Here is a 21,208-nt window from a genome sequence, read left to right on the forward strand (position 1 = left end):
TGTGTGTGTGTGTGTGTGTGTGTGTGTGTGTGTGTGTGTGTGTGTCTGTGTGTGTGTCAGTGTGTCTGTTTTATAAACATCACAGAGATCAAAGAGTCTTAACGAGCTGGTTCAAACACCTGTGTGTAGCTGGAAGACACAGAGCTGACTCAGATCTGGGTGTGACTCTCTAACCCGGACTGTGGCCAGATCAAGATCTTTGTGCACTGCATATCTGGCTTTGGTGTTTCTAAAGCCAAAACAGGAGCACAGGAGCGAGTTACAGAAAAATGTCACTTTTTCTCGGGAAATCAGCTCCTGAATTTGTATTGTAATCGATGGGAGAGGTGAAGGTGAAGGTACTCCCATCGCTTCGAGGCTCATGTTTAAATTCTATAAGTCTCTGTGCTAAGGTAGACACATTCTATGAAACAGGACAATTTTTCTAGTACTGAGGAAGCCATGATGTGTGAAGACTGTGTGGTCTTGAAGACATATTAAACAGGTTTCTTTCGGAGGAGTTCTAGAGCTTCTGCCACTCTGGTGATGATGTCATCCACTCTAGCTCTGAACATTTTGTGCAATACACACCTATTATAAATCTGAAATGGTCTAAAAATGACAGAAAACGTAAACTGTGGTTTTGTGTAAACTGTAATAGTTGTCAAAATACCAATTTAACCCAAAAGACTCTCAAGTCTTGTGACCCGTTTAACATTTCAACCATTTTCTACATTGAAGTATGACGCAGCAGTAGAGCTCCAAAGTTGGTCCTTTTCAAGACGTCTCCCCATTCATTCTCTATCAGAATTTTTTCACCTTTTATCGCCATTACGTCGCCATGGTTACTCGAATCACTTAGAAAATTCATAGCATACAATTCCCAATCGAGCCACACTTATTGATATATACAGTAAATATTGGCTTGTTTTTTTCAAATTTCGATACGGAAGATGAATAAGACGAGTAAGTATGCAGAATATAATATTCACATTGAAAGAATAAAATGACTAGCTCTCATACCATACCAAGATTTTTTTTCTCATACAAAAAGTGGGGTTGTTTTCATTTTGGTGGACAAGACATTCATGTTCTTACCACATTTGCCTGAGATGTAACAAAATAATGTAAGAAAATTATGTTACTTTTCAAGTACACTATACAGCCCTTATATGGTTATGAAAATACCAGTCTGAGTTATTTTACGATTCTGATTCTATATTTCCACGTCTCTCTATTACTTCATTCTTGTGTTTCTGCAGACCCTTGACTATGAATCCAAAAAGTCATACACTTTCAAGGTGCAGGCATCCAACACACAGCTGGACCCCCATTTCCTCCACCTGGGTCCCTTCAAGGACTCAGCAACAGTAAAGGTGAATGTCCTCGACATGGAGGAGCCTCCTGTCTTCACCAAGACCTCCTATTATATGGATATGTATGAGGACACTTCTCCAGGAACCATCATTGGCTCAGTGACAGCTCACGACCTGGATGCCAGCAGCAGCGCTGTCAGGTAACACGCTCTTCATTAGCTTGTGTTTTGAACAATATTAACAGCACCCAGTACTGCATGTAGCCACTGTCAAAGTACAGAAGAGAACTCAAACATTTTTTGATTCAGATTTGGTATAAATATTTAACCTTGTTTATTCCTATCCTAGCTTTTACCTTTCAGTGTGTAGCGCAGCATTGAGTCTCCTGCTGGCTGCTGCGTAGCGCAGCATTGTTGATTCCTCGTCATTTTCATGATATATTTATACATATTTTACATATTTATATGCTGCATGCGTCATCAAAATGGCGAGGAATCAACAATGCGGCGCTACGCAGCAACCGGCAGGAGGGGCAATGTTGCGTTACGCTGCGCAGCATCCGGTATAAATGGGTTAATGGGTTTTCTTTATTGTGACCCTTGTGAGAGTATCTCTATGAGCCCTTTTGATGACAGATCACCCAGTTCACCACTTGAACTTGTTACCCTCTCATGAGGACTGGTCTTGTCTCTGCAGGTATTCACTGGAATGGCACACAGAGTCTGACAGCTGTTTTGACATTGACACTGTTGAGGGAACCATCTCCACTAATGAATACGTGGACAGAGAGACAGCTGTTCAGCACAATATTACTGCAGTGGCAACCAAAGTCAGTAAGTATTTCACAACAACATCCTGCATTCAGAACAAGCATACAAAAACAATGGTATCATTTTTGATTCTCTTGTTTCAGACCCTCTATATAAAGCGACAAACTGTCCAAAGACAATCACATCACCAGATACAAAGGTCAATCAGTTCATCTGTCAAAATAACTACCTCATCACCAATGATCAAAGAACAACCATGAAACAAGAGAAATCAACACCAAACAGAATAATTATCTCTACATTTCAAGACTGACTGGGTTTCACACAACATATGTTGCTACACTCAAAGAACCACCACATATTCAATTACACACAGGCTCAAAAGCTTCAGCACAAGGGCTATTTGAACAAATGCAAAATGTCATTAACCAGAAAGCACATCTGATCCAGACAGTTGTATACAGGCTGTCACCTCATATATGAAAGCATCTGAAAATGCTACATCCCCATGGGGTTTAAATTTTTACTTTAAGTATTACAAATCTAACTGGAAACAAATGAACAGCCTGACAGTGAAATAGTTGCTGGATGATTGCACATGTTTTTGAGAGCGATGAGTCAAACACTCCTACCACTGGTACATAGAGTGAAAGTGAAAGAGTAACCCTAACCCTTATTTTATAGATGTTTTTTAACTGATCATATTTACTTGACATAGTCACACCCGACAAACATGTCACAGTCTTCTTCACAGGATTCTGAACATTATCAATTACTTTTCATTCTCATTGGAGTAAAGATAATTTTGTAGGCCATTTTATTACTTTATTCGATAGAGACTGACAGGAAATGCAGCAAGAGAGCAAGAGAATGACATGCAGCAAATGCTCTGGCCAGTCGGGAATCAAAAAAAGGGACTTGCTGCTCAGGGCATTTGAGCCCATGGGGTGCGCACCTGCCTTCAGCACTCAGGTCATCCAAGATCATTTTGTTTTAACCTACAGCCACGTGTCACCTCAGTTCACTATCTTTTGTATGTAATTCTGGTTTATAAATGATAAAAGGCGCAAAGCAACATCATTGAAATTGTAGGTTTAGAAGCAGCTGTATCTCAGCAAGTAGAGCAGATTGTCCACTAATTATTTGGCAGTTTGGCAATCTGATCCCTGCTCATGTGTCCTTGAGCAAGGCATTGAATCCCAATGATTAGGCCAGTAACTTGTATGCCTTTTAAAAAGCTATCAAGGAGCACTTGTCAAAAGAAACATAAGAAGATCCCAACAGCTTCCCTTAATCTGAGATGGGTCAGATCCTCCTACCCAATGTGCTTAATGAGATTTGTGGGCAGACTCAAGATTACATGAATGCTCATTTAGTATTATCCAGATAAAATATCCAGGTACAGACTGAATATTAATACCAGATGGAAACACAGTCTAAAACTTAAGCAAACTAAAGCGTTGGATATCATATATCATACATTAGCAGATACATTTTACCCAACTGTCATATAAATGCTAAAATTCAAATTTCAAGTTTTCAAATTTTTTCTGAGCATGTTTTCATCCATGTTTGCTTAAAAGCAAATGGATTATTGAAAGTTGATTCTTGAACTTGGAAACATCAGTTGAGAAAACATTCTGACCATATGATCCATTGACCAGCTTATCTGGAGCTTCTCATCATACAACATTACCTTTGTCAACAGATGAAATGTTTTGTAGTTTTGTAGTAAACCAATGTCAAATTGTGCACTGTACAACTTTGAATGAAAGTTATGGTATACATTATTAGAACATATAAAGACAAACCATTGTGATAATTTAAATTCTTGAGGGATGCATGGCCTATTTTAGTTAGACTCCAGTTCAATATGATTGTGCCTCTCTTTCCCCTTGTTTTCTCTACGTTTGATTGGAATGCAGCTGCAGCTGTTTTAACTGTGGTGGAAACTAAATTAAGTACATTTGAGCAAGCAGCTTAACTCATTCACACTGTGTATGCACCATTTGATTTCCTCCTGTAAGCTTCTTGAGGAGGCAATGGGCTCCCAAGAATCTGACAACCGTCTTTATTAGCAGAGCAACCATGTAAATCCTCCGACTGTCACATTCAGCTGTAGACAGAAAAACAAGATCATGTTAAAGAAAGGGTGATCCAAAATGATTGGACAAAGGAGATGTGGAGATGACAGTAATCACACAGACACACACATTCACAGTCAGTCACACACACACACACACACACACACACACACCTGGGGACCATGTAAAGTCTGATTCCATCTAGTGGCCAAAAACTGATGTGACGACTGGGATCACCAGTACAGAGCACAGCAGCAGCATTAATATTAATATGTCATGTTAGACTAGGAACAGCCATTGTTTCTGTAAATCATATTTTATGGTGAATGTAAAAGCTATTGAAACATACATTATTTTGGACATATCTGAAACCAGTTTTAGTAAAAATTTGTGTTTTACTAGTACAGGTTTTTGTGTAATACAATAAGCTATCGTCAACCAATTAATAAACCCTGAGTGATATTTAATTCGTGATTAAAGTATTCCCAGTTTTGTGCAGACTAATGTGCTCACATTAACAGAGGGATGTTATAGAGAGGTCCTTTTCTTCAGTAACAGCACAGGCAGGGATGACAAATGCAGATCAGAAGACTGACAGTAAAGTTACATTAATTAATAGATGAAACTGAGGCCTGTGCTATGAAGCAAGTTCAACATACTCAGGATATCTCTCCTATGCTGGCTATCCTGATAACCTGTACTAAGACGCTGATTATCAACTGGCTCAGTTAACCCTGGGTTTAATTGTCCAGCTACGAGCTCGTTCGTGTGAAAGAGGCAGAGTTGTTAATTCCAAGTACTTAATACGATATAAGACAGTGACAGTGATATCTGCAGATAAATTTGGTTGTAGTGATGGCATAAAGTAATATGATCATATGACTAGAATAAAAAATAAATAATAGTAATGATTTCCAATTACTAAAGTCAGACTAAGGATATACTGTAAATAAAAACATGAATTATCATTAAGTTTCTCAATGAGTATTTTTGTCTTTTATCTAATGATGAACAAACTATTATGAACATGAGATGCAGATAAAACAGTTAAAGTCATCATGAGACTCTTTCTGCTGCAGAAACGAGAGAAAGAAAGGAGGGGAGAAGTAGTTGATGTCTGATGAGTCAGTCTGACTGAAATGTTCATTTATAATCAGGGAAATATTGAACAGTGTGTGGATCATTGTTGGTTCCATAAAATAAAAAATATTAATATTGTAGGACTGCAGTTTTAATACTAAAGTCACAAAACCAAAAGCTATTTGATTTAGTTGCATTCGGAGCAGATTTACCGATTGAAATTGTGTTGCTTAAACCTCTTCAACGTTCTGATAATGGACATCCTTTAACTATTGAATCTAGCTTGTCATCCATTAATTAATTTCATTACTGATTTGTTTCTTGTATAAAGAGAAGCTCTGCTGACATCACCTCAAGATCCAACAGCAGCTCTCAGTTGTTCTGTTCTTTTACAAGCTGACTCCTCTCTTTGAGTGAATGTGCACATCTGGTTCCTAAATGTTTTAATCTGATGAACACACACTCACACAGTCATTATGGAGGAAATTAATTAAGTAATACCTGTGGCTGTTGTCTTCCAAACTTAGCTCTGAATGTTGTTTATTTAGTCATGGGTGTTTAATAATAAAAAAGTAATAATAATAATAATAATAATAAAAAGTAATAATGATAATAATAATAACTAGAAAATCAATTATTCAGGGATGGCAGTTAGAGTGCGCAGTTAGCTCCAGTTAGTGAGTGGAGCTGTGTCTAAAGTAAGACAGCAGACATGTAAATGTAATAAACATATAAGAATAAACATTACAATCCTCTACACTGAAGTAACAGCAACACACCACCGAGTGAGCGAGAAAGAGGAAGAGAGAGAGAGCATAGTGCTAACCGCTAAGCTAAATTAACTAGCAGATCTGAACAGCATGTAAATAACTGCTGAGTTAGTGAAAGTAGCTAAAAGGAGCAGAGAGGTCTGAGTGCTGGAGCAGAACTAGTGTTAGTTAGCATGTACAGCAGGTAGTTAGACACTGTGATGAAGAAAACAGCAACATTGACTGTGTTCAGACAGAGCAGCAATTAACTCTACCAGTAACAGAAACTGACTGGAGATGCGACACTAAATTGACGTCAGCATGTCAACTCGTCAGCACGTCAACACGTGAAGGGTGTCAATGCTATTAGTGAAAAGACATCAGTAGAAGTAAATCACTGTGTAAAAATGTTCTCAGATAAAAGAACAAATTAAGAAATGTTTCTGAGTAAATGTGTTACTGCGTTACATTTGAAAATGGGGAGAGAGGGGTAAAACATGTTATAGGGTAATAATAATACTATATGATAAAACCATCAAATTAAAGAACATCTTTAGGTTACCAGATATATCAGTTCCCAGCAACATGATTTTGTTGCTGTGAGAACAGCAATGCTATTGCATTGCAGGCACATAATAATTAGGCTGTGTCAGTGAGTTTATAATCATATATTACTTCATGTTGACCCTTACAGACAACCCTTTGCTGTCCATCAAAGTGTCAGTGACGGTTAACATCCTGGATGTGAACGAGTTCCCTCCTGAGCTGGCTGTTCCCTCTGATACCTTCGTCTGTGAAAACTCCAGAGTTGGACAGGTAATTTGATCTATCTGTTTGACAGGATCCGTCCATTGTATCTAACCGAAACAGTGTGGAACATATCTGAACGATTTTATTTGTTAGATATTTACCCAGGGAATTTGCTTGATTGTAACTACATGCACCTCTGGATTAGAGGGAGGGGATAAGGTTGCTGTTTCATTTTCCTTCCTAATATTTTACCTGTGAGCCAACCGACTTTTCTCTCTGGGGTTCCCTGGTTCACTGTTCTCTCTCTATTGGCTCCCTAACCAGGTGATCCAGATAGTCACTGCTGTTGACAAGGACCTTCCTCCTGTTGGCCAGAAGTTCTTCTTCAAGACACCCAAGGAGCTCCGCAACAGAAACTTCACTGTTCGAGATTTTGGAAGTAAGTTAAAAGAGTTGTTGGGTCTGAGCTCTACCTCATGAGCTGGACACCAAATATGTTGGATTTCGGTTGTCTATCAATTTATTGGCTATCATAAATTAAAAATATATATTAATATTAAAGATATTAATATTAAATATATTTAATAATATTGAATAATATTTAATAATATTTAATGATGAATTAAAGTCCTCAGGGCACCAGCCTTAACTAATAGGCAAAATAGCCAATATGGTTTTAGTCTCAATTTATTACCATTAATCTGGAACTCCGATTACAATTAGCTTACTAGCTATAACCAAATTACCAAATCAACAGTAAGTTAAAGTTGAAGGATTGGAATTCTACAAAGTAGAGGTTGGCAATATTCACGCTTGTGCAACATTAAACACTCCAGTAGTTATACTTAAAGGCATTTATTTACAATGGAGCAGAGTAAAACACAATGTCTAATCTAGTATATACAGGTGTGTGTATGTGTGTGTGTAGGGGTATGTGTGTGTGTTTGTGGGGACACAAACAAAGGCAAGATAGCCAATTCAAAGTGATCACCGTGACCACATGACCTGAACAAAGAAGACTACACAAGATAGCGGTAAACAAAGAAACTACTCAAAATGGCCGCTGAGACCACTTGGTGTGTGTGAGAGGGAAGGTGTGAGTTTCTTTGTTAGCCTAGCTCATGTAATCTAAAGGTACCAGGTTAGAGGGAGGAGGTTAGCTTCATGCAGGTTCTAGAACTGAGACGTACTGCTATGTGTGTGAACATACGAGTAACTGATTAACTGTATGACTGACCACAACCTAAGCAAACATTACAACAAGACAAGACATCAACTCTCAGTTAATCCGAAGCAGGTCGCTGCTGTTGAAGAGAAGAGTGTTGCAGGCTGCTGGTTGCAGGCCGGCGAGAGAGCTGGTTTCTCAGGTAGCAGAGCTGACCTGGGCTGGGGCCTTGTTGCCCTTTGCAGAGCCGGGAGCAGAGAGCAGGAGCTGCTCTCCAGAGCAAACCAAGAAGAGAAGAGAGAGAAGAGGGACAAGAGATCTGGTTTTGTTTGGTGACACCCTAGGGGTCACATGCTGACCCACACTGGCTGGCCAGTGAGGTCCGTAGGGGGGGGTTGGGGGGTGGTCCCCAGGTGTGAACAGTGGGCAACTGTGGGGTGTGAGTTCCTTTGTCCACTGGAGCAAAGAAGCATCTGGTCTCTTGAATGATGATTCCCAACAGAGGAAAAAGGAAGATTGTTACAATTTACAATCTTACTACTTTATTTCATTAGTAAAGTGCTTTAAAGTGGTGATGATGTTTTATAATAGCAAGTATAGAATGACAATCTGAACTAACACCTGAATCTAGAGGCTTAAGGAGCCTACCATGAACAATGACTTGTACCTGAGACCATTATTGAATGTCATTCTGTATTCTGTCACCTCTCTACTGTCTGAACTGATAAAGGTATAGAAAAATAAACATATAAAATAAATAATTATAAATAATAAATAAATAATTATTTCAAGAAGAAAAGAAAAAATGAACATGATCTGTAGGAATGTGACAGGACATGAAAGTCTGAAATGCAACACAATCATCCAACTCTCACCTCTCCACATAAACGACACACTGTGTCCTGCATTAGCACTGTATGTTGGACATTTTACCACTGTGCTTCAAAGGGGTTATATTATGCATTTTCACATTTATAATTTTATTTTGGGGGTCTAGCAGAAGATATTTACATAATCTGTAATGTGTAAAACTCATTATCTTTCTCATACTGTGAATTTCTGCAGCCCCCTGATTTCAACCCCTGTCTGCACTGTAAAAAAAAACTTTTCACTTTTCACCTGTATTTCAAATTTCACATTTTAACAAAACTAACTGAAAATAAAGTATTCTTTATTGAGAAATATCACTGTCAAATACATAAAAATTGTATTACAGTCCATCTTTGCAACATTTTGGGTGCACATTCCTACCAGAACACATACAGACCTTGTAATGTCACACACCCTGGCCAGTGGCTGGAGCTGGTCTCCCTTCCCTGAGAGGAAAGCTGGCTTCTGTGTGGGGCTGCCTGGTGTCCGGTTGTGAGGCTCCCGGGACACAGAGGTCCAGTTGGAGCTCCACTGTCCCAACCTTTAGAGACAAATTATTTCAATTCTTAACCAACCAGGTTGTCAGTGATGCATCAATACAAAAACAGCACTCTACGAAAATGTAACTTGTAAATCTGTAAATAGCTAAAGCTACGATACAAACTATCTAATCTACTAATTATAAAATAACAAGTTATTTTTGTGAACAAAATCTATTAATTACAATTTGACAAGAATTCCTTGTGAAATTAAAAAGGTTCAAAATAAAATATTACCTTGTAAATCTCTAAGCAGAAAAGTATAAAAGAAACTTTAGAATTTAAATTTGTAGGTCTGACAGAATATCCAGTCTAATTTAATCTGGCAAATACAGCCTTATCTTGTAAGTCTTTGTTTTTACATCTAGTATTCCCCTTATTCTAGTATAGGGTTAGGATACTTTCATTAGGGGGCAGCACAAAGGGATACAGCTTTTGCCACTCACTCTTCCCACTCATTTTGAAATGGCAGAATAAATTTTTCTCTGGTGTAATAAGTAAGTTTTTATTGGTGTAAAAAAAGGAAAGACTTTTTTTTGCTATAGAGAATTTCATCAGTCTTTTTATGATAATAATAATGACTGGAAAATTCCGGGAGAAATTTTTTATGTGCCTGCTGCGTGTACGTCACTCCTCTCATTTCAATCTGTACAAATGACGTTACTTTCATTTTCATTCATGTCTTAGAGACTTATCCTGACACTAACCTAAGTCACTGCAGTTGTCCCTTAAAAAGCCTTTTGATACTGTTACGACTGGCCAAAATAACCTCACACTGATAGTTTCAAATCCAAATTTGTCCCCACAACCATAGCGAGACATGTTTACACACATGTACATGCCCTAACAGAAATTGATCTGCAATAAAGATATACCTCTATATCCCCATATAGACGATAGCTTCTAAGATCATACTATTATGACCTACCTTACCTCAGACCTTTTGAGACTCTTATTTTAAAAGTGTCTGTGCTTCTGTGTTTGGCAGTTTCCAATTCGTGGAAATGGTGTTTGTGTGTTTCTGTCAATTTGTGTGTGTGTGTGTGTGTGTGTGTGTGTGTGTGTGTGTTTGTTGTGTGTGTGTGTGTGTGTGTGTTTGTGTGTAGGGGTAGAGCTGCCCAACAGAACCTCCATTAAGTTCTTTTTACCTTGTTGTGACACTTATTTTGAAGGCGAATATCGAAAAAGTAAGATGGTGTTTGTGTGTGTCTGTCAATGTGTGTGTGTGGCTGTCTACCATAGAGGCTCCAAAATGCTTGTGTTACCAGATTGAGACACTTATACAGTTAATATCCATATGATGGTGATAGAGTTTGTGTGTCTTTCAACCTTCAAACTGCCCTTTGAAGTTGTCAGGACCGACCAAAAGGACCTCACAATAATGGTTTTTAACCAAAATTGTCCTCACAATTATGAAAAGACATGTACACACATGCAAAGAACCACACATCAACACGCACAAACAAGTACACACAAATACACTGTTTTGATTTATCTTAGAGTTGCTGTCATACAGGAGTTAAAAGGCTAAATATTAATGAGTTTAATTAGCAAATCAGAATCAGCTTTGCCCATTTCTGCCCAGTAACACCTGCTCCTGAATTTATATTTCAGTCACAGGGAGAGGTGTAGGGTACTCACATCACTTCCTCAAAAACTGTAAAAGATATCAGAATGAGACCAAAACTGGGTGATACAGGACAAAAAAAAAATCTCTACATTTTTTATATAAAAATTGTCAATGAAGGTTGGAAATTGTGGGATTTAAAAGAGCTTGTCTGGCTTTTTTAAGCAAAATTTTCAGAGATGGCAGTTAGAGTGCACAGTTGACTCTAGTTAGCAAGTGGAGCTGTGCCTGAAGACAGCAGACATCACTGAAGATGTAATAAATATCACAATCCTCACTGTGTAAAAATGTTCTCAGATAAACGAACAAAGTAAGTCAGTTAAAATGTTTTTGAATAAACTTGTTATTGTGTTACATTTGAAAATGGGGAGAGAGGGGTAAAACATGTTATAGGGTGATAATAATAATATATAATAAAATGATAAAATGAAAGAACATCTTTAGGTTACCAGATATATCATGGGAATTTTTTCGCCTTCCATCGCCATTTATGTAGCTATGGTTACACACATCACTTTTACGTCACGGTTTTAAAGGAGTTGAACATCATCTCCATTAACTTACTTATTGTATAAATTGCAGAAAAAGCTTATTATTTCAAAAATGATGAATAGCATCAAAAACTTGAAGGAAAGGATACATTTCCTGAAGATGCTGTGAACAGTTTTCTGTATCTGTGTGTGTGTGTGTGTGTGTGTGTGTGTGTGTGTGTGTGTGTGTGTGTGTGTGTGTGTGTGTGTGTCAGAAAAGATCCATTCTCCCTTTGTTGGACAGAGATGTAACCTGACAGGGTAGAGACCATTAAGGCAACTTGGTCCTGTTACACACCCACAAACACACACACGCATACGCTTCAATTCCCCACACTTGCTGCAGGCCTGTGTGTCTGACTCTATCACGCATGAAGCTGACTGTTAAGGTGCAACATACAAAAATGTAACAATGCTTGTTGGTTAGGTGTTGCAGGGGAAAACAGGAAATGTGAGGGGAGTATTTATTAAAGCAACAGAGACAGACCGGGAAGGGACTGGATATAAGAGAAAATCTTAAATAGCGACAAGTGTTTCCTTTTTGTTCTGACACAGCGTTGTGGTCTCGAACACACTATACATTCCCACTATTAATATTCAAATCTTTATATTTTAATCATATTATTATTCTTACTTCTTCCACCTTTCTACGGTCTCTAACTACTCCTTCATACTTTTTCATACAAAAACCATTCAACTATCAAAACGTTCAGATTGTTCTGTATATTATTGGATGTATACAACCTTTTTCTACTATTCACAATTTTTTTAAATATTACGCTTTTTCTGCAATTTTTGTGCCATTCAAATGAATGGAGAGAATGTTCAAATCCTTGAAAGCTTCAGCCTCTTTGAGCTTCAACTGCTTCAGCATACTTTCAGCTACAGACTTCATTCAAACCTTAAAATGTTCACAAGACATTCAGCTATTAAACTTGTATTCAGCTTTTTCGTATATTGTACAGTTTTTGAATTATCAAAGATTTAGTTTCATGCTTTTTTCAGATAATTTTTTAATTTATAATGGGTGTGTATTGCAAGGATTGTTCAGGGCTCGAGTGGATGACATCATCACTAGAGTGGGAGAAGCTCTAAAAATTGTCAGAACTGACCCTTTTCTGTAAATCGCTCCTATTTCCAATTTTTTGGTTCTAGAAACACCAAAACCACATAGAGGTGTTCAGGAGAGTCTTGTGGCGCTGACCATGTGATAATTTTGCTGATATTATTTACCTTTTTGTATTAAATGGCAGGAGTATGAGAGCTTTGCTGACCCCTTTCTCCCATAGATTTGTATAAGCACTGTTCCTTCAACAGTCAGACTCTCTCTCTTATACACACACACACACAAACCAGAGACACCCACACACACACACACACACACACACACACACACACACACACACACACACACAAACACACACACACACACACAAAAATGGACACATAAATGTAGACAGGTAGACAGACAGACAGGCAGGTAGACAGGCAGATAGACACAGTTTCATTCACCTAATATTTGCCTGTTAATTTTAGTTTGAAATCTATCTGACTCTACATTACATATATGCTATATGTCTGTGGTGTTATATGTCTGAACCACTTATCTGGTTCATAAAAAATCCCGCTACAGACTGCTTCAGCACTAAATACAGACAATGATTTACAAACACCATAGACTTTAAACAGCACCGAGTAATACAGAAAAAAATCAAAGTGAAGACAAGAACTGAAACTAGACTTTAATTAATAAAAAGATACTAGATACATATAGTACTTCTAATGCCAAAGGGAAATTAGTGTTACAGAAGCCACTTCACATAAATCAAAAACAATGAGTAAGAGAAACCAATAAAATCAAAGGATTAATTATATACAACTATAAATGAACTTAAATAAATAGAAAAATAAAAACAAGAGACTGGAGCTATATCCATAATTATAATAAACTATTTGCCTAGTATAACACTGCTGAGTGACTTTATTGTGCTGAAATACACTTTACAACAGCACAAGTCAGGTGGATATTGCTAAAGTAATAAGGCTGCATGATTGTCCATGGATATTAGAAATAACTTTACATTGATACTACTGATAGTCACAAAAGAATAATAACTAATAGAACCAGGAAAGGGGAAAAAGAGATACCAGAGAGACAAGTATAGAAGTCAGGTCAGTGAGGAAAAAACTTGACATTTGCAGAGAAAGTTTGATTCTGGCTGCTACATTCTGTATCCTGGCTCCTAAAATAAATGTGATATTAACATCATAATTTTGTTTATTTTGTTCAATGTCCCCCCAAAAACACAAAAAATATCGCCAGTGTATACACATATTTATGTCATGATAATAAAAGACAAAATAAAAGCAATAATTAATTGTAAGAATAACAACGCAACAAAAGTGTTTTGGTATATGATTCTTTAATGTGCTTTAAATCAGTAGTCAGGATGTGAGTACAAAGTCTTTCAAGTTATGGCTGTCAACATCACTTGGGTACCTAAAAACAGTAAATTTGTATTAACAGGATAGGCAGACATTCATGCAACTGGTGACCAGCAGCAAATTCCGAAAGGCTGACATCAGTGAGGAGATAGAGCAGGGGACAGTTAGCACCCGATCCCTGACAGTCAGTGTCAGCACTCCACCTGATCCACTGGAACAGGATAAAGAAAAGGGAGGCGATAAGCAGTACATTTGCACAGGCCCTTTAACAGATTATATACTTACCGCCCAAGTAATAAACAATGACCACACATATTGTTGATCTGCCAAAGGCCTCTCACTTGCTAGGACATCACCATCTCAACAAAGATCTCGACCTTAGCAGTGAGGGCTGTGAAAAGTCTGAGCAAGAGAGTTCAATTGAGATCCAAGATAATGCCACTGATGATGATGAGTTTGAGTTGAGTGGTGAGGGAAGTATCAGTGATGAGGATGAAAGGTTCAGTGATGTTGAGGAAACAAATTTCTCAAAAGACATAAAAAGTCATGTGTCAACAGAGGAATTGCTGAAGCTGTTTCGTGTGTGCCATCGGGAAAGTTGTGGCAAATGTTTGATGAGGCCACCAGCAGTCCTCAAAAGTGGATTTGGTCTTAAGATTAAGACTGAATGCATAGATGGTCACGATTATATTTGGCATTCTAAGCCTTTAGTTAGGGGAATAATGGAATGCAATGTTTCTGTGCCTGCCGCTGTATTTGTCACTGGTAACGAGTGCAGTCCGTTCTTGGAAGTATGTGATACCACTGGTCTGGAAACCATCTCAAAAAGACAGTGGTTCAACATACAGAAGGCCTATGTCATCCCAGAGGTGAACAACGCCTGGACACTAATAATAATAATAATACATTTTATTTAAAGGCGCCTTTCTTGGCACGTACAGTTACACAAATTGAGATTAAAAACATATTAAGAATTAATTAACAACAATAAAAATGAAATATAAAAATAAAAACAATACAAACACTACACAATGAGACTGAACTGAGTACCATCTGTGATGAGCCACTGATTGTATCAGGAGACTCCCGATATGACAGCCCAGGCCACAGTGCTTCATATGGAACGTATTCGCTCCTGGACATCAAGTCAAAGTTGGTGGTCGCACATGAAACTGTAAAAGTTACAGAAGTGAAAAAAAAGTTATTGGCTTGAAGTTGAAGATTTGGAAATGTGCCTTTCCAAGTTAGGGGACTATGATGTCACCCTATCTGTTTTGGCAATTGACTGCCACCCATCAGTACAGAAAATCATGATCACGAATATGACTGCTGGCATATTGTTGCGACTGCTGCAGTGCCACAATGAAGAGTTGTTTGAGTGGATCACAATGATCACAAACCACCTCTGGTTTTGTGTCACAATGTGTGAGGGAAGTGTGACGAGGTTGAAAGAGAAGTGGATCTCAATCCTGCATCACATTACCAATGTGCAACACTGGGTGTGTGGTGAGACAATCACCAAGTGTGAGCACCGCAGAGGAAGAGAGTCAGCGGCCGTGGCTCCTCCCGAACTCCTTCTCCCTTCTGCAGGAGCTGAAAAGCACATAGTCTGTTGTATTTAGCTAGTGGACCTCCTTCAGGACCTTCTTCCTGTGTTTACGTTCTTGCTCCCACACACATCAGACTAGTGAGAGAAGTCAATGTTCTCATTTGGCTTGTAGTACTGCATTTTGCCTCGCTTGGATTTGGATTCAGACCAGAGCAAACAAACTATGAGTGTGAAAATGCCTTAACTATCTAATGTTAAAAAAGCCAAAACAATGTTTTTTTACCTTGATTGAGAGGAGGACCGGAAGAAGTGGTTGGAAGTGAAGCTGTCTCTGGTGACTCACAGTCATCTCTCCCCTGTTACCTCAGTGGTTGAATTAACAGACTCATCACTCATCACTTGACATGTCCTGATCTTGTGAGGACTCAACCGTTTCTGAAGAGAAAATGTAAAAGAAGAAAAAAAAGGACATTGCTTCAACAATTTTAGCCTTAAGACAAAAAACCAACAAGTCCATTCTGAATGGATTGCCCACATTATTGGAGTTATTGCACATTCAATCAAAATAATTTGGTGTAGGAATGCTGTATATCACATTACTATATGTAATGTATGTTCTTTGCTGGGCAGACTTTCATGTGTTTTCACAATGTTTTCTTGGCATAGAGTCCTTGACAGTGAAAACAATGAATAAAATTGATGGCACGTCTTGACTCTCGTGGTCTGTAGCAGGCCTGCAGCCGTCCAGCTCCTTCCTTCACAACTTTGGCGTTGTGCACAAAGTTTACTCGCCTTCGAAGAACATTCAAATGATTGCGTCTCTCTTTTGAATTTTTTGGATACTGAAATGCTACAGCAACCTCTTCTGCATTCCCGTGTACAGCTTCCAGGTGTCGTGCAATTTTTGATGTGGGCTTGAGGCAAAAGAGACAGTAGTTCCTCTTATTATACACTCGACGAGTTTCAGAATTTGATGGAGGCAATACTTTAATTGAGTCACCCATTTGTTGGGTTTTGCTTTTCTTTGGAGTGTTCGAGTTCCTCTTTAGTGGACTGGAGGATGAGATCTTTCACTTTCCTTGGAGTGCCAGAATTCTTAGATCTGACTGTGGTGTTTCTTCTTACTGAGCTTTGTGAACTGATATCTTGTTTTCCCGGAGATAAAAGGGGATATCCCAGAGAGGGCAGCAGCTTTTTGGCAACTGGATACAGTGGTGTGTCTTCGCTGTGCTCAGAGGAATCTTTAAAGTCTGGGGCATAGTCAGAATCACTGTAGTTTGTGTCATCGGATTCATCAAGGGAAGTTTCCATATATGCAGTGGCCTTGGAAAAAAAAGACAAAAATTTAAAGATTCTATTTAGTAATCTAGGTAATCCTTTACTAAACTGAATGTCATGCACTGTGTCAATGCATTAAACTTTTAATACATGAACATTATCTCTCTTTAGTTGAGGCATATGGCATTTGAAAGCCACATTTATCAAAGTTTAGTTAATGAAAAGCCACATAATTAAGAGCTTCATATATACATCAAAGTGAATACTGTGGTTATACAGGAGCATAGCTGTCCTGTGCCTTGTCTTAAGAACCTCCTTTTTGAAAGATCCACTGTACGATTTGGAGATCTTTGACAAGATGTTCTGGCACATGTCAGGGGAGCTATCGTATTAAAATTGAAGAAAGGACAGAGATTAAGATTGCAGATTCACATACTTAATATGTTCACTGGCATGCATTTTTGCACATAAATGTGATTTAAGGCAAATTCCATTCCCTATTATAATGATAAGTCAGGCTTCACTCCTTTTCAAGGATAATAAATTTGATAAAAGAATGAACGAACAACCTATGTGAGGTGTATTTTTTAGGAGCATCATGAAGACTTATGACAGTTTAATATTACCATTGATATTAGCCACACTTCTGACTTTTACTGTTGAAAATTTTTTTTTTTTTAAATATTGAAAAGATTTATTTAAATGCAGCAAGCCATGCAGTGTTGCCTGTGTTTTTGCTGCTCCATCTTCTCCATCTTCCAATGGATCATTGGTCATAGCATATTCATCTGGGGATGAGTTATGCAACTAAAAAGACAAACCAAACTTAGTACTTGCAATATTTAAATGAATTTTGCATTCATAAAAAACAAACTCATATATATTCTTTTTAAACTCCCTAAGTACGTGTTTCAGATAAAAAACACTGCAACACTTGATAATAATAAATAGTCATAGACCCACTAAACACTACACTGGTCACAAATACCTTGCAAACTCTGAAACATGAAAACGTATTTTATAAACTATCCGAGGTGAGTCACTAGCTTGGGATGTTAATGATGCTGCATAGACACTCCCCTGCCTGCTCCTCCTAATTATTGTATTGGCACATCATCTTTTTGCTCCAATATGAATCCATTATACAAGCTCCTGTGCGTTGTGTAAAAATAATTGTGGTCATGATCATGGAAAAATCCATGACTGGTTCTATTAGTGTTAGTATTAGATTTTTAGAGCAGTTATGTGGGCAGCAATTTTAACAATCAAGTGGTTTAATCTGGCCGTTGTCAATCTTTGTAGAAGTAATGTCAGCATGTCAGCATCTTCCCAAATCAAAGCATTTAGCTTTCAGAGAGTTTTATCAATACAAATGATCGCCAAAAGGATTCACTGCACTTCCTGAAACAAGAGTGTGGTGTTAAACACTTTCACACTAAACACACTAAACAGTTTATATGTATTATGTTATAATCTCCCTCTATAACAACAGTTACATTTGTTTGTGATTGCGGTTATTTTTTTAATCTTATCTTTCCTTCAAACCACATTTCTTTCAAGTGACTACATAACCTGCCTCAGCCTAAGGAATGAGGGTGTGTTGCCCTTTGGGAAAAAATAAAGTGCGTGAGAGATTGAGGATACATTGACCTTAAGCTAGTCAGCCAGTTAGTGAACAGTTAGGATCAAGGATACTGACATTGGTGTTACATCATCCTCTTGGTTTCCAGACAACACTGCTGGCATTGTGACTCGGCGGTCAGGCTTCCAACAGCGGCTGCAAGACATCTATGTCCTTCCTGTTGTAGTGGAAGACAGTGGTTACCCTGCTCAGAGCAGCACAGCCACCCTCACCATCCGAGTGTGTTCCTGTGAGGCGGGAGGCTCGCTGCTGACCTGTTCAGCCGAGGCCATCTTCCTGCCTGTGGGCCTCAGCACTGGAGCTTTGATGGCCATTCTCCTGTGCGTGGCTCTGCTGATAGGTAAGTTCCTGCTACGTAACTAAAACACAGCCAGTACTTACAGAACTAAAACCAGCATACGATATAATATATTTGACAATGTTTAGGTTCAGACTCAGACTGAGAGATGACATGTATTGGCATTTCTTTTTTTCTGATTGATGTCTGTCATGCATGTACAACTAAATGCTGTGAAATGCACAAAAACGCATAAGTATACACTATGAATAAGGGTTCAACTTCCCTCATTATATATTCATCCTCTGTATCGAAGTTTCAGCACGTAACTAGACCTGAATCTAGGGAGACAGTGGGGATTGTGTGTGTGTGTGTGTGTGTTTCTTTCCTCAATCTGGTGGCCATAGTCACCATATCAACCAGTTACTCAGCAGGTGCTACTCTCAATTACTGGGCAGAAATGGACAAAGCTGATTCTTATTGGCTAATTACACTCATTAACTCTTAGCCTTTTAAGTCAAGTAGAGCAACTCTAAGGTAAGTCAACATGATGTATTTACATATACTTGTGTGTGTGTGTGTGCTTGTGTGTTGATGTGTGGTCCTATGTAAGGCTACCGCGATAAGTCGCTATAATCGCGGACATCAACGTCAATATTTTGCGTCGACGAATCCTTTCTCATACACACATTGATTTATTTGTGGCGGCTATTAAGTAACTATTAACCACGATATATTTATTTTATGGTCACACTGCTTCTCGGTCCTCAGAGCCATATTATGTTGTCTTTTGCCGGTCGGACTCTGAAACTTTTCGTGTCCCTGAAAGCCGTTAATGCTGGTATAGATGGTAATAATAAATCTCTCTGAAAAAGTAGCTGACAGGAAATTAGAAAATGCAAGCACCAAGTACAAGTAGATCAGAGGTGTATTTGGGCCTGAGACCATTTAGTGATAGTAATAGTCAATAATCAATCAATAATAGTAGAGTGAAATATTTTTTGTAACTGTCTTTATGTGGCTGTTGTAGTTGAGGTCTGAGTTTATAAATACAGCAAGATTTTCTGGCTTGATTTGTAGGTTTTCCAAACTCCACCTCGACTGTCTCCAGTCAGAGGATGTGTCCGTATCCATTACACTTACAGTCAGTCCTCCTCTCCTGTTGACCCACTGAAGACCCGAACTGACCAAACTCAAACATGTTTTTATAATCAGGAACAGATCACACCATCTGCCGAGAGTCAACCTCTGTGTCAGAGATGGCAGATTCCAGAGCACAGCTCCAGTTGACCAAACCCCCTGAGTGATAAATCAGACGAGAGTCGCAGAGCCGGATGAAGGCCTTGGTCACTGCCCTGCTGAAACCTGGATCCATAGTGAAGCGGCTCTAAAGTCATATTTTTTTATATTATGTTGTGTCTGAGCTCTGTGTCACAAGTGGGACACCATATGTTGGACCGTGGGTTGTCTATCAACTTATTGGCTATCACAAATAAAGAAAATATAAAAAATATTAATATTAAATAACTTTAAAATGGATTGGATGGAAATCCTCAGGAGCACCAGCCTAAAAACCATAGGCGAAATAGCCAATATTGGTTAAGTCTCAAATTATTACTATTAAGCTGGAACTTAATAATTAATTTAATAACTATAACCAAATTACCATATAAACAGTACGTAAAGGTTGTATGATTGGAGTTCTACTGAGTAGAGGCTGGCAATACTTACACTTGTGCCACATTAAACACACCAGTAGTTATAGTAAAAACAAAATGTGTAATCTAATCTATATACAGGTGTGTGTGTGTGTGTGTGTGTGTGTGGGGGGGGGTATCTGTGGGGACACACAACATTCAAAATGGTCGCTGTGACCACATGGCCTGAACTAGACCCGTCGCCAGACCTCAGTCTTAAGGGGGGCATATGAAATGCATGGGAGGGCACAATTATTATTAACCTACAGTTCGTATATTTTTTAATAGTCCTATACTGTATTCGCGCATCACGTAATCATCACGTTAAACATAACCAACAGCAATATGACCAGGTATAGCCGACAACATCAGTCCTCATAGTTTAAAGCAATACATTACATAGAAGCAATGTTATGAATATCCATAAAACACTGAACTATATAACATATTAGATGTAACACCAGAAGCATCTCTCAAACATTGCATTTTAAAGCAGTCAACGGAGGGATATGCATTGCCATTAGACACAGACACACGCACGCACATACACACGCACAGAGACTTTAAACCTACCGAAAACCAGCATTATCTCCACGTAACAGCAATTGATTCACCACTAAAAACTCCAGCATATCTATTACGGCTGACATGTAGAATCTGTTGGGAGCCAGTTGTTCTGAATTTAAGAGAGTGGAAATCTCTTTCCCTGTCTCTCTACGTGTTTCTGAATCTCTCCACATTGCTTCACAGGCTAAATGTTCTTTTGAAGCTGCATGCTTATTTAAGCACTTGCCTGTTTCAATTGCATGTTTCCAATCATTAAATCCCTTCATGGAGAAGGTCGCGTCCGATGATACAGAT

The 21,208-nt window shown here is 38.4% G+C and overlaps 1 protein-coding gene across 1 annotated transcript in view; it reads left to right on the plus strand.

Moving 5' to 3' along the window:
- LOC111648347 (cadherin-12-like) overlaps positions 1–21,208 on the plus strand; it is a 78,463-nt gene that overhangs the window by 52,057 nt on the left and 5,198 nt on the right. The window contains exons 8-12 of the mRNA XM_023398210.2: positions 1,242–1,495; positions 1,992–2,128; positions 6,673–6,794; positions 7,053–7,167; positions 18,462–18,713. Coding sequence (XP_023253978.1) covers positions 1,242–1,495; positions 1,992–2,128; positions 6,673–6,794; positions 7,053–7,167; positions 18,462–18,713 — 880 coding nt within the window. The remainder of the gene's footprint in view (positions 1–1,241; positions 1,496–1,991; positions 2,129–6,672; positions 6,795–7,052; positions 7,168–18,461; positions 18,714–21,208) is intronic.

The sequence above is a fragment of the Seriola lalandi genome, unplaced genomic scaffold, assembly GCF_002814215.2.
Source record: "Seriola lalandi dorsalis isolate HSWRI2012SDOR001 ecotype SW California unplaced genomic scaffold, Sedor1 jcf7180002054981, whole genome shotgun sequence".
NCBI lineage: Eukaryota > Metazoa > Chordata > Actinopteri > Carangiformes > Carangidae > Seriola > Seriola lalandi.